Source organism: Vigna radiata, chromosome 3, assembly GCF_000741045.1.
Source record: "Vigna radiata var. radiata cultivar VC1973A chromosome 3, Vradiata_ver6, whole genome shotgun sequence".
In the NCBI taxonomy this organism is placed as follows: domain Eukaryota; kingdom Viridiplantae; phylum Streptophyta; class Magnoliopsida; order Fabales; family Fabaceae; genus Vigna; species Vigna radiata.
The window spans coordinates 12,553,494-12,567,874 of record NC_028353.1 but is presented as its reverse complement, the minus strand read 5'-3'; the positions used below and the strand labels follow the sequence as shown (position 1 = coordinate 12,567,874).

General features: G+C 35.0%; 2 protein-coding genes across 5 annotated transcripts; one reads left to right on the top strand and one right to left on the bottom strand.

Annotated features, from left to right (window-relative positions):
- The first annotated feature begins 1,059 nt into the window (after positions 1–1,059).
- LOC106757916 (heme oxygenase 1, chloroplastic) lies at positions 1,060–4,261 on the top strand. Its single transcript, XM_014640772.2, has 4 exons — positions 1,060–1,728; positions 2,571–2,794; positions 3,588–3,695; positions 3,857–4,261. The coding sequence occupies exons 1-4, from the start codon at positions 1,317–1,319 to the stop codon at positions 3,947–3,949; spliced, it is 837 nt and encodes a 278-aa protein (XP_014496258.1). The 5' UTR covers positions 1,060–1,316; the 3' UTR covers positions 3,950–4,261.
- Positions 4,262–6,173: 1,912 nt separating this feature from the next.
- On the bottom strand, positions 6,174–13,547 carry LOC106757118 (chaperone protein DnaJ-like). Of its 4 annotated transcripts, none has more exons than XM_014639708.2 (5): positions 13,395–13,547; positions 13,194–13,293; positions 13,005–13,084; positions 12,104–12,200; positions 6,174–6,501 (listed from the first exon to the last, which is right to left on the bottom strand). In XM_014639708.2, the coding sequence occupies exons 1-5, from the start codon at positions 13,450–13,452 to the stop codon at positions 6,423–6,425; spliced, it is 414 nt and encodes a 137-aa protein (XP_014495194.1). In that variant the 5' UTR covers positions 13,453–13,547; the 3' UTR covers positions 6,174–6,422. The 4 variants fall into 4 exon arrangements, with proteins under 4 accessions (XP_014495194.1, XP_014495193.1, XP_014495192.1 ...); XM_014639707.2 differs by having other exon boundaries at positions 13,005–13,068; positions 13,199–13,293; XM_014639706.2 differs by having other exon boundaries at positions 13,194–13,290.
- Positions 13,548–14,381: the final 834 nt, after the last annotated feature.

Here is a 14,381-nt window from a genome sequence, read left to right as displayed (position 1 = left end):
ATAAGTTATTTAGAAGATATGCACTATGCATTTTTTTATGTGAACATAAAATATTTTTTATTTTCATCTTCGTCAATCTACATGCACCGAATTTTATTGTTTTGGTCCAAGAGTTGATATGACTGTGTTTCTTATCTTGTATATGTTCCAAATCTGTTGAGTGCTGGTAATAAACACATATAAGAATAATATAGATTTTAGTTCTAAAATTGAATAATTAAAATTAAATGCTCATGTGAACAAATATAAATATTGTGTAATCTTTCTTATTTCTTTTTCTATCTTTCTTATATTGTTCTTGTTGTATTATATTTTCTATTGCTATCTTAATTCATCTTGATTTCGAAATTAATTTCCTTCAGACTTTGTTTCTTTGTGAAGTCTTCACATGAAAACATTCTGTGATTCTATTTTAGCCTTCCAATATTGGTTTTTTATTTGATGTTCATCATCTTCACGACATCCAGGTGGACTGTTTTCCTTCACGTTCTTTTATTATCTTATATTTTAAAAATCAAAGAACTAAATTACATCAATTTTAAAAAAGAACAATCTAATTTGACCTATATTTATAAAAAATGAACAAAATTAAACTGTTTATCCACAGTGAAAAAAATTAAATATAATAAATGAACATTGAGATAAGAAAAGCAATTTAAGCATAAAATTAAAACAAATACGTGTATTTGCGTGTTTATATGAAAAGTCTCACTGAATTCTTTGGCAACTAGAATCCATTTCAAACGGACAACCAATCTCTCTTTCACTCAAATATTCATATACATAATTTATCCCAGTGACGTTAAATTTAATATAATTAAAAAGGGTTTCTGTTAATTAAGTTTTCTTATTTTAAAAAGTTAAAATCTTGTTATTTTCTATTGTGTGGTTATTGTTTTGCTTTATAAAAAAAATAAAAAGAGATATTAATATATGAGTGATAAGTAATATAATTAAGAAAAAGGAAACAGTAATTGTGTTTTTAAAGGAAAATGAAAGAGATAAGTAGAGAGTCGAACGTAAGAAGGCGGCAGATACATAGAAAGTTTGGGTGTTTATTCAACTCTCCAGACATCTCCGACAATCGTCGTTCACTCTATCTTTGAAAGCACCAATCAAAATCATTATTTTATTATTTTCTTTATATTATATTTATTATTATTCGGAATCCATCGCTTTTTCTTGAAGATTACTGCATCATCTATTCCTCTTATTTTAATCTCTGTATCGCACAAACACACACTCACTCACAAGTAGCGTGCCCGTTCTTCTGCTGCGCCTTCACATCAACGTTTTCGTGCACTCAACTATCTCCAATGGCGTCACTAATAGCTGTGTCGCAGACCCAATTGCTGTATATTAAGCCCCGTTTGGTGTCGCCGCCTCATCAATCTCGCTCTCTTTTCTTGCCGACGGGGTTACCAGCGGGAGTTCGAGGGGTCCGGGCTATCATGCCGAGAAAGGCGGTTATTGTGTCGGCGGCGACGGCTGAGACGCCGAAGAAGAAGGGGGAGTCGAAGGGCTTCGTGGAGGAGATGAGGTTCGTGGCGATGAGGCTGCACACCAGGGACCAGGCCAAGGAGGGGGAGAAGGAGGTGAAACAACCTGAAGAGAAAGCCGTTACCAAGTGGGACCCAACTGTTGAAGGGTACCTCAAGTTTCTTGTGGATAGTAAGGTCGTTTACGACACGTTAGAAGACATCGTTCAAGAGGCTCCTCATCCTTCTTGTGAGTGTCGCTTTTCTCCTTGGATATTTTAGTAAAATGGTTTTGTTTTTCGAGTGCGTTTTAATGTAATATTTGAGGTTCGGGTTTTTTTCTTTTGTTTTTTTGGATGTGCTGCTGATATGTGGTGTTGATTGTGAGGTCATTCTTGGGGCTGATGTGTGTCTTGCGTTGTGGGTTTCTGTTCTCCGAGTTGCACGAGTTTTATGTGATGCTTGTTTTAACTCCAACTAATCATGAGTTGCAATTCATAGTTGTTGCTATATTGATAGACAAATGCTAACTAGTGTCTCTTCTTAAGGAGTTGAAAGAAGAAATCTGTTTCTTCTTTCAATTCCTTAACGAGTGCCATGCTGGTTACCAAGTGAACTGTGGTGAATCTTTACCCTTTTTGTTGTTTAATTCATGAGTCTCTGCTCCTGTCTTTGGCTATTTCATTTCATGATTTTTAGTTTTGCTTTGCTGTGCCCATATTGTGATCTTCATGAGGTCTCCTTTTTTCTTATTGCTAATATTGTGTGCAAATGATCATCCATAGTACTTTGGGAATGAAGGCAAGTTTTGACCTGTTGAGAAATTATATATCTGGGTACTAGTGGGATAGACAGGGTTACAACAAGGTCATTTGACCTGATTCGTTCATGTTTGACTTGATGCTGAAGATAAATTGATTGTAACCAATTTTTGTGAGCATGATTTTTCTAATTCAGTGTATTTCTTGTTGTTATCCATATAGGTTGTACTATTCTTTTACATCTACCATATCTACAACTAACATTTTGGTGTCGGTATATATGTTCAAATCCAGTTGTTGAATGCCCTATGCACTTCTCTTTCTTATGTAGATGCTGAATTCAGACAGACTGGACTGGAAAGGTCTGAAAGTTTGAAAGAAGATTTGGAGTGGTTCAAGGAGAAAGGTTATTCTATTCCTGAACCTTCTTCTCCAGGACTTACCTATGCACAATATCTTAAGGAATTATCCGTGAAGGATCCTCAAGCATTCATTTGCCACTTTTACAACATCTACTTTGCTCATTCAGCTGGTGGTCGAATGATCGGGAGAAAGGTAAACAATTACATACATGCTTAAAGAGGTTCAATTATGTTGTCACATTTTTTTAGAACATCTTTGGTTGATTGCTATTATGGGCTGGAACATCAGTTTTATGATTTATAGGAACATTCATATCTGGGGACATATTCTCATTTGTCCTCTCCCTATGGATTGTTTACCACTCTATATTTCTCCTCTGAGAATGTGAGAACATAATGAAGTTTTTAATGAAATGGGAATATCTCATCTTTCCTTTACGTCTGCAAAGTTTTATGTCTGATACCAGTAGTAGGTATGTATGATCTGGCATGTGGCTATTTCCACAGATATTTGCAGAATATTGCACATATGTACCATATGTTCTATTTTATTAGTATGTCGATGTTAATTAATCAATAATACTAAAGAGTGATACACGTATAATTAGCCTATCACTTAAAAGAACTATAGACATCTCAGCCCAAAGCTCTTTCTGAAGCATTTTGATTATAAGCTTTTCAAAAGTAAAATACACAATGCACCTGAACCTGATAAGCAATGCAACAGCAAGGATTAAAATTATGCCTCTTTTAATTTATTACTAATCATAAAAGAAAAAGAAATGACAACAAGCTTCTTACAAATCTGTGGGTTCCTACTTTTATTTTGGATGAAATTTGTTTATCTCCAAATGTAAATTGTCTTTACAACACTGGACATCCTTTAAGCTTCACTATGTTCTAAATATTTTGCTTTCATCATCACCTGAGATAAATGCTAATACTTATCCTTTCTATAATCAGTAAATTCTTCCTGCATCTTACAGGTTGCTGAACAGTTACTTGACAACAAGGCATTAAAGTTCTACAAATGGGACGGTGACCTTCCCCAGTTGTTGCAGAGCGTGAGGGACAAATTGAATAAAGTTGCTGAAGTAAGTTTCTTTTGACTTTCTTAATTATTTGCATACATTTCTTTCCAATTGTCTAAGGAATCATCAAGAGGTTTATTTCTTGAGGTCTTATACGTAATTAACAAAGGATACAGTGATATAGGGTGTTGAATTTACCTTTTTGATATTCCTTTTTTTAACAGGGTTGGACTAGGGAAGAAAAGAACCATTGTCTGGAAGAAACAGAGAAGTCGTTCAAGTTATCGGGAGAGATTCTCCGACTGATTCTATCGTGATATTAAAGTGTCCTGCTGTATGTGCTATCTGTGTAATTATGGTTATTAAAGTGCATGGCGGAAGCCAAGAACATTATATGTGAATTATTTAATTTCCAATATAAAGGAATAATAGGACTGATGTTCATTAACTGGCTTTTGTCAAATGGGGCTTTGATGGGTCCAAAGCCAAAAAAAAAAGGCTTCCATGATATTGATAGAAGCTGACTTTTATTGATAATAGTAGCAAGAGACCAACTCTTGAATTACTTTATCAGAAAATTCAGAAATATAAAGATAAATTTATAGGTCGGTATCTACGTTGAATTTCAATCCTGAATCTACTTCTTTCTCGGATTTTCCTGTCAATTCAGGCTCCACTTGCTTTATCTATCTTTTCCTTAAATTCTTGTTCCCTCTAAATCGTATATCCCCACAACACCACCTTTATTTCCTCTCTAATGTGCTAGATTCACCATGTCCTCAGGGTGAAGGAGAAGGTCAGGATTTTATCAGAGTGCAAGAGAAACAACCAATTATTTAGATTGCTGTCACTCATCTAAAATTAAGGATGGTTTGGAATACATTCACTATTAACTAACCTGGTTATTCTTGGAAAGCAATAACTCATGATTGAAACCATGTAATTTTTAGACTCTAATCACTTTATTCTTTCAAAGCAAAAACTCATGATTGAAACTAAGTAATTTTTAGACTCTAATCACTTCCAATTAAAACTGAAATAAAAAAATTGATCTAAAAGATTATAACTTCATTAAGAAAAATGTGATATCTTTCAATGTATACAAGATTTAGTTTATTCTTCTGGATGATTAAAAAAATACAATATTACTTTGTAAACAAGTTGGGTTCTAGACACTTAAGATTTCAAGGTTTATATCTATGTGTTGTGAAAGAGTTAAGGTTGTGTGAACATTCAATCCAGGTTCATCTTAATTTGTGATTTACGACGACTTATGGCTTGGGCCAACTCGTGTTTACCATTTGAGTGAGCAGAATTCTCTCAACTTTTAACTTGGATCACTCGTCTCAACTTTTGACTTAGGTTGAGTCTATCTATTTCGACTTGATTTTTGTCTTCACCTTTGTCATGGACCAGTCCGTCTCATTCTTTGACTCAAATTAGGTTATCTTAATCTTTGGCTTTAGTCAATCCATTTCAACCATCGTTTCAAACCAATAGATTTTGACTTTTGTCAAAGATGACCCATCTCCACTTATGTCTCGTCTTTCAATTTTGGTCAGTCTTTTCGGTCTTTAATTTAAGTTGACTCGTCTTAATCTTTGATTTGAATTGATTGGTTTTGATCTTCAACTTTGTCCAATCCATTTTGATTTTTGGCTCGAGTTTTTATTTTAGTTTCCTTAATTTGGATCCTATTAAAATGAAACTTGTTCAAGAATATGTTAAGATTAACTATGAGCCATGGTCAAGTTGTCCGCTCTAGTTGTGAACACTTATGGGAAGACAATTTTTTTGTACACTTGTAATGAAAGAGCATGGTAGACGAAAATTTATACTCTGTTAATAGGGGTAATTTTTTTCAATTCACTCTCCAAAAGGATGCAAGAAACCATCGTCTAGATAAAAACCCGCATAATTTTTAAAATAACCATTATACCCTTTGTAATAGTGACTACTGAATTATTTATTATGAAAATATTCCAAAACAAGCTTTTGAAATTTCTGAAATAATATTTTCAAAACACACTTTATAAAACATATAAATACATTATAGAAATGTTTTATAAAACACATGAAATACATTCGGAAAACAAGCTTTTCAAATCTACATGGTAGTTTCCTAAGCAAAGGTGCAGCAAGAAATAGAGGTACAACGTAATGACAACAGATTCAGAGGCAGTTGTGGCATGATGAAGAAATGTATTATAATATTTGGAACTCCTGTAATAATAAGATTAGAGGAAGAAAGAGTGGGAGTCTTACACCATCAAATGCTAAACTTGCAATCAGTTTCAGCATAATACTAAAACCTATCAAAGACTACGTCCTAAATTATAATTCTTTTGTTGTAAACTAACAAATTATCTTTTTATGATGTTAGAGAAACAAAGATGTGTGACTGATACCCAATTACTTGGAAACTCTGACATAATTCAACCGATGAGAAATCAAGTAACTATTTCTCAGTAATGAACTACAACGACGGTAACCTGAACTTTAAATTGACATTTTAAAATTACAACATATGTATCCCCCGTATTGAGATTAAAGCATTCTTCTTATTAGCTTAATTATCTTAAATAGTATTTATAATTTTTAACGCTAACACTAATAAAATTTGGTACAAACTAAAACCACGAACATATCCGCGATGACTTAAACCTCATTTAAAGCGTAACATTACTAAACTATACCAGCAGAAGAACATCCATGTTGCTTCGTAGTCTCCACTCATTTCTTTGGCTATAACTATAAATATTTCTTGTAATACTCAATCTGGGCAATTTTCTAATCATCAAACGTGCTCATGAATCCACCAAGAAAGCCAGCTCCATTACAGCTTCCACACAATATGTCTCTTTTTCCCCTGCGAGAAACATTCATTGGATACGAATTAGATTGCAGCCAAACCAATGAGGGACTTCAATCAAATGAGTATACTACAACTCCCAAAGCCTGCTGATATTTGAAGTTCAAGGAATGGAGTTGAAAATCACATAAATAATTACAGTCATGCTTAGCCTATAAACAATTACAGTTCAACCATTGAACTACAGAGAACCACGTGAAAATCCTTGCATTCTAGTCACCAACTTTTCCACATCCAAAAATAAGGTGGCTTAAAGACACAAACTAATTATTCATGACAATATTTAAAAAGGGTAAATTTTTCAAAAAGTTTTCAAAATCAATTCAGCCCCTCGTTTTGGTTTAGCATACTCATTCTTTTCCAACATTTGGCCTTAGATTTGGTTTGGTACTCAACAAATATCCTTTTTTCATTTTTTTTTTTCTGAATGGCTTTGCAAAACCAAACCTTTGTTAAAGGGCTGCAATAAACACACCTCCCCCTTTTTGTGGTGAAAATGATCTCTTTTGAAATGTAATGCAAATCTCTTTGGAATTTATTTATAGAGGCATATGGGATGTTATGATAAATGAACCATGTATTATTATGCATGTAATTAATGATGTGCACAAAGAGAAAGATTTTTCCATCTGGGTAGCTAGCTGATGAAACAAAAAAAGCTCAATATGATGTGGGACTTAGCACAATCCAACAATGAAATTGTTATTTCTCAAATAAAGTATGCATTGGATATTTTGGAAGAAATTGGACTAATGACACACTGATGAATCCCAATGCCAAACTCCTAGTTAATCAAGGGGAGGCCCTCTTAGTTCCTGAAAAAGATAAGCTAGAAAATTGAACTATCTTACAATTACCCGTCTTGATATTTCTTTTGCGGTGAGTGTGGTGAATCAATTTCTTAATTCTCCATGTGCAGATCATTGGAATGTTGTGATTCATATCTTGAAGTACATTAATTGTTCTCCAACGAAATGTTTGATATATGGACACAATAATCACACTAAAGTTGTATGTTAATCATATGTTGATTGGGCAAACTCTCCTTATAATAGGAGATCAACTTTTGTATGTTGTGTCTGCGTTGGTGATAATTTGATCTCTTGGAAGAGCAAAAAACAAAATGTTATAGTAAGATCTAGTATGAAAGCAGAATATAGAGCTATGGTCTCTATTGCTTGTGAATTTCTTTGACTTAAATAGTTACTTAAAGAATTTCAATTTGGAGATATCACTCAAATGATACTTACTTGTGACAATCAGGTTGCTCTTCATATTAGCCTCAATTCCTTCTTTCAAGAAATGACCAAATATATTGAGATTGATTGTTATTTTATTCGAGAAAATATTGTATCTAAAGATATTAAGACTTAGCTTGTTAGCTCAAATGAATAATTAGCAAATATTTTTACTGAGTCTTCATAAAGACCAAAAATTGATTATATTTACAGCAAACTTGGTACATACAATTTATATACACTTGGTGGTGAGTGTTAAAGAGTTCTAGATATTGTTAAATATAATGTCATTTGTATTGAAACTGATCGGGATCATGTTTGCAAATTGAAACACTATCAATTTGTACTAATTGAAGGATCACAAGGTGAAGAATTAGAAATTAGTGACGAAAAGGAGGATAAGGGAGTGCCTCTCACTAGCAAAGTATTGCAGATTTCTCTAAAAAGCAAAGAAGGATTAACTTTCAATAGATCTTTCATGGTGGTAGGAATGATTAGGGGAAACGATGTGCTAATATTGGTGGATTGTGGTGCTTCAACTAATTTCATTTCCAAGGAATTTGTTAAGCAGCTCAACTTAGAAGTGAATGACACAAATGATTGAGGTGGAGGTAGGAATTGGAAACAAAGTGAGGAATTGGGAATATGCAAGCACTTGGAAGTTGAAGTGCAAGGCAAGGAGTTCCTATTGTGCAACATTTCTTCATCATGGAGTTAGGAGGGATAAATTTGGTGTTAGGGATGAATTTGTTGGCTAGCTTGGGGAATGTAAAAGCAAATTTCAAAAACTTGATTCTTATGTGGGGAGATAAAGGTGAGAAGAAAAGCATGCAAGGTGATCCTTCACTATGAAAATCTCAAGCATCATGGAAGGCAATGGTAAAGGTTCTTACCAATCAGGAAGAAGGATATACGTTGTCTTGTCAAGCCACTATGATGTCAAATACAAAGGAAAGAGACACTATCAGCCCTACCTTGGTTGATGTACTTGCAGCTTATGAAGATACCAACATTCCAAATATCAGGCCATATAGGTATCCTCACTATCAAAAGACTGAGAATGAAAAGTTTGTGCAAGAAACGATGGTTGCATAGTGGGACTCTCAAGTAACAACTCTTACAGTAGCCCAATTATTTTAGTAAGGAAAATGGAGGATGCAGGTTTTGTGTGAACTATCGGACCTTAAACAACCTCACCATACTAGACAAGTTCCCCATACCCATCATAGATGAGTTGTTGGATGAGCTGGGAGGAGCTCGGATCTTTACTTAGATGATGGACCTTAAATTTAGGTATCACCAGGTTCGAATGAGGGTAGATATAGCCAAAACTGTATTTAGGACTCATGAGGGTCACTATGAGTGTTTAATAATGCTATTCGGGCTTACTAATGCACCCTCTACATTCCAAGCTTTTGTCCCTGAGAAAATTTTCCCTAGTATTTTTTTTTTTGACATCCTTATATTTAGCAAGAGTGTAGATTATCATCATGAGCATGTGAGGATGGTGTTGGATGCAGTAAGGAAGCACAACCTGGTGGTGAACAAAAAGAAACGCTCTTTCGAAAGGAGGAGCATTGAGTATTTAGGCAATATTGTGTCGGGCCGAGTGGTTGTTGATCCGAACAAGATAAAAGCTATGGTAGAATGGCCAATTCCTAAAAATGTGAGAGGATTGAGAGGTTTCCTAGGTCTCACAAAATATTATAAGAAGTTTGGAGAGGGGTATTGGAAGATAGCTTGGCCCTTGACTCAAAAAATGAAGAAAGACAACTTTCAATGGGATGAGTCGGCTCAAAAAGCTTTTGAACAGCTGAAGACAGCAATGACCCAAGTGCCTGTGCTTGATGTGCCAGATTTTACAAAGGTTTTTATGATAGAAACTGATGCTTCAAGCCAAGGACTTGGAGCAGTTTTAATGCAAGGAGGACGGCCAGTTGCTTACATGACCAAAACCCTTCCTGAAAGGAACTTGAACAAGTCGGTTTATAAAAAAGAATTGATGGCAGTGGTCATCGCTATACAGAAATGGAGACTTTACTTATTTGGGAGGCACTTCATAATCCATACTAATTAGAAGAGTTTGAAGTTCTTAAGGGATCAAAAGTTGAAGGGTGAGGAGCAAAATAAGTGGATTTCTAAGTTGCTTGGGCTTGACTTCAAAATTAAGTACAAACCAGGATAGGAAAATAGAGCAGCTGATGCACTTTCTAGAAAAATGCAATATGCAGCCATTCACACCATCCAATTCTTGGAGTGGGAAGATCTAACAGTCAAGAATGGAGAGCATCCAGAGTATAACATAAACCAGGGCAGGTTGTACAATCAAGGTCGACTTGTTACTCCAAAAGGATCCTTTAAAATCAAGTCAATCCTAAAGGAATTTCATGATTCAGCTGTGGGAGGACATTTAGGGTTCTTCAGAACTTATAAAAGGATCTCAAGTTCTTTTGGGAAAGAATGAGAAAGAACATGCAGGAATATGTGAAGAAATGTGACGTGTGTCAAAGAAACAAGTATCAAACCATGAGCCCTGCAGGGCTGCTACAATCCCTACCTATTCCAAAACAGATTTGGGCAGATATCTCCATGATTTCATTGGAACCAGGTGGAAAGGATACTATCATGGTAGTAGTACATCGTTTCACTAAATATGCCCACTTCCTTGCCTAGACACACCCTTACATAGCCAAGGAAGTTGCTAAGTTTTTCTTGAAAGAGGTGGTAAAGATTCACGGTATTCCTGAATCGATTAAATCAGATTGAGACCGGTCTTCATGAGCCCCTTCTGGACTGAGTAATTCAAGCTAGTGAGGACCAAATTAAAGATCAGTTCTGCCTATCATCCGCAAATAGACAGGATTGAGACCCATGAAGTGGCTTAAATGGCTCAGTTGGGCTGAATTTTGGTACAATACCACCTATCGTGAGTCCACCCAGATGACACCATTCAAGGCCTTATGGAAGAGATCCTCCACCAGTAGTTAGAGGTGATGTATCAGCAACTGCTATGGAAGAGGCGGTTGTGATGTTGCAGGAGAGAAATGAAAAGTTGGAGCTTTTGAAGAACCAATTGGTGCAAGCTCAAAACCGGATGAGACGGCAAGCCAACAAAAATCGAAGGGGGTGGAGTATTACGTGGGGTGGAGGGGAATGACCTGGGAACTTTTGGGAGCCGATAGACTCATTCTCTCTGGTTTTGGTTCTTTTATTCTTTGTATGATTTCAGATATATTGAATGTAGAAAGCAATGCATTCATTTCCATTGTTTCTGTGTTCTTATACGAGGATACTTATCAGGCCCTAAGGTCAGGAGCTCTAAAACCACCTTGAATAATGAGAGGCAATAAAGAAATATTTTACTAATTACAATCATGCTAATTACATTCTCCATTCTATTTGTAACAATCACGTTCTCTTAAAAAATGAAATAAAGTCTATTGGAATGAATGTGAAGATTCTAAGAATATTTTTCCTAATTAATATTAAAATATTAGGGTATTTTTGTCCTGATAATCCCCTACTTACTACACAACCTTTGTTGAGAAGGATCCATACATAACCAAAGGACATAATGGTATTGACATGGTTCTCTACAGAAGATGGAGTTTTAGATTAGAGCGAAAATGAGTCCCAATTCTTCCTTAAGATGTTTCATCCAAACCAAGGGCTAAGCGAAAAGATGATGTAGTATTGATAGTAGAGCAGTCTGATCAATCTGAAAATCACACAATACCTGAACTTAAGAAGAGTTCCTTTATGCTGGTTCACTAATACTAAGGAACAATTTAAACTTGATGAAAACAACAGTGACAATAACAAGTTAGATGGTTGCAAGAATGTACCTGTTAGCACTAATGTACATGCAATTGTTGCCTTTGAATTTGAGGTGAGTTCTGATTGCTGTGATATGATCAGGTGCTTGGGTAATTGAAACAACTAGACATCTTTTATACAACTCTTTCTAAAATCTATTTATGATTATTGGAATCTAGTATCATTAACACCAAATTCTGGAAAACAATTGGCTACTACCCAGTCATTATTCGTTTCAACTGGTTGGTAGTGATCATCTTACCTTGAAAATTACTGTTATTGTTAAAAAGGAGAAACAACTTTGCAGTGATGACTTGACCAAAAGCATGATAACAACAATCTTACTTCCATTTAGTTTTACAGATTTCAGTCTTGAGCTGTATTGGCTCAAATATTAACCCTATCTGTTCCTTAATCGAAGCATGGTGTGGAAAAAGTAATATATTGTGAAGTTGATATGCCATACAACACATAACACGGCATACTCACATGCTCACACTAATATTAAGGAACAGAACCAGAAATGTAGGATCTAGTGCCCTTACCTGCATAGCCAACATAATCCACCAGCTTTAAATTGTCCATTGAAGTGATCTACAGAATTAACTCCAGTACCTTTGCATTGAGTGCATGATATTGCACCTTGCAGTTGAGTAGAAAGATAGCTCAGTGAATTAAATGCCGAGATTTCTTATGGAAGGAGAAAAACTTGCAATGTATGATAGCTTTTGAAATAATGTGAAAAAGCAACAGGCCACAGTCCATCCTCTAGAATTATTGGTATTCCAAACAGTCACTAATTGGCATCTGAGGGCCAAAGTGCATGAATGCATCTCTAGCCCGTCCTATTGACTTATATAACGGGGAATAAGACATTAATACTAATTAACGGATGAGTAACAGACAAATGCATAGTTTTCACTGAATGAAACATCACTTTGTCACTATATCCTAAGGTGATAACAGTATAAACTATACTCAAGTTAGTAAGTGATCAAGTTAACAGAGTTTTAAAACATGTTTTTTTTTTTTTTTTTTTTTTTTTTTTTTTTTTTTTATTTCACTACTGGCACGACAATTTTGAAGGAAAAGGTCTAAAATTTCTCAACAAGACAATAAAGCACTGAGAAATCTATATTTTTACAAAGTCCATTTTCATCTTCTTGTACCAAACTAACATTTGTCATTTGACATGCCCTAGAGTTATCAATCACATTGGGAAAATTCATATTTTCAATTTGAAATCTTAATGATACTAATTAGATTTAAAGATATTATTTCTATATTGTGATGTTCTTTGTGTTCTCTTATCATTGTGCATAAAGAATGATTAGTGTTAAAAAAAAAGAAAAAAATAACTCAACCCACCTACAGAAAGAAAGAAAGAATAAGAAAAAGACCACCAAACGGAAGTGCTTACGAATAGCAATCCACATTTTCACTAACCATTTCCTTCACAGTCTGGACAAACGATACTCTTTGCCTTGGTTTGTTTATTATCATCCGTAGCCTGCATTAGATCAGCACTAGAGAAGACTTCATCTCACGACACATGAAATTTTCAACACTCTAGAGTCTTGACATAATAACTGGATAACAAGAAACGTGTTATTTTAAATGGGACACCAAAATAACCTTACTTTAACCTTCAAAGATTGAAAGTTCCGAACTTTAGAATTGTGGCAGGCTTCGCTTATCCAAAAAGCCTTTGGGGCAACCGAATTACCAGTAACTGCTTTTAAAGTGATAGCAAAAGTAGGAAAAACCACATTCAGTTATTGAAGTCTTCCAAAATACAAGACGCGTGAGAACGCACAGAGAGAGCGAGCTAGTTACCTGGTCTGCACGAGGCTCTGAAGGAAGAAAAAGGAGCAAAACTCAGAGAGTGTGCCATTGATTCACAACCTCAAGTTCTCTGAATACACTCTCTTTAACTTGCTGGTAACCAACCAACTAACACTTGATGAATGTGATGACTATGAACCGTTGTCTTTGGGAAGATCAATAAAAACAATAGTAATAGGTTCTTTAGTATTGTTAACATTACTAAAAATTTATATGAAATTAAATTATTTAAATATTTAGGTTAATAATAACATTTTTTGTAAAATTTAAAATGATTTATGGAAAAATTACATGTATCCATTTTTTATCAAATTAAATGTTTAACTAGCAAATTTAATTATATTGTTATATATATATATATATATATATATATATATATATATATATATATATATATATTGTCACACCCCATTTAATACCCTTCATTAGTAGGGTACACTTGTCAAACCGTCCGGTCTTCCCTGGTAAAGTGGGAGACCAACTCTGTCAAACTTTTAATTCCCTTCTTTCGTGATCCGTGTAGCAGTAGCAGAACTGTGAACTTCCAGGAAGTGGAAGTCAGGTGGCACTAGGAATGGTCCGAACGTTCTAAGTGGAGGCAGTATTTAAGGTAAGAGTGAAACCTGACGCCACTTTTCCCATGCAATCTTCTTCTTCCTCAAAACTCAAACTTTCTGAAACTTTCATTTTCTCCTCCTCTCTAAACCTCCCAACCTTCTCTCTAGATTTCTAACCTCAAATTCTTCTCCGATCACTTGCATCCGTTCAGAACTATTGCTACCGGCACCAAGACCCTCAACCTGTACCAACCAGAACTTCATTCTGAACTGGTAAGTGTCATGACCCTTGAAACCTCTTTGTCCTCTTAAATGCATGCCCCTTTAAAGCTTGCATGAAACTGTTAAACCATTTCTCTGAACCTATTTCGTATGTAACTTAGACTTTGGAACCTTAGAAGAGATAGTTGCTGCCAACCTA

Bases quoted from the DNA above. Each gene is read 5' to 3' on its own strand.
- LOC106757916 (XM_014640772.2), top strand. From the start codon at position 1,317: ATGGCGTCACTAATAGCTGTGTCGCAGACCCAATTGCTGTATATTAAG. The intron at 2,795-3,587 runs GTAAACAATTAC...TGCATCTTACAG, and splicing joins GTCGAATGATCGGGAGAAAG to GTTGCTGAACAGTTACTTGA. The intron at 3,696-3,856 runs GTAAGTTTCTTT...TTTTTTTAACAG, and splicing joins AATTGAATAAAGTTGCTGAA to GGTTGGACTAGGGAAGAAAA.
- LOC106757118 (XM_014639708.2), bottom strand. From the start codon at position 13,452: ATGGCACACTCTCTGAGTTTTGCTCCTTTTTCTTCCTTCAGAGCCTCG. The intron at 13,294-13,394 runs GTAACTAGCTCG...TCACTTTAAAAG, and splicing joins CAGAGCCTCGTGCAGACCAG to CAGTTACTGGTAATTCGGTT. The intron at 13,085-13,193 runs GTTATTTTGGTG...AGTCTTCTCTAG, and splicing joins TCTTTGAAGGTTAAAGTAAG to TGCTGATCTAATGCAGGCTA.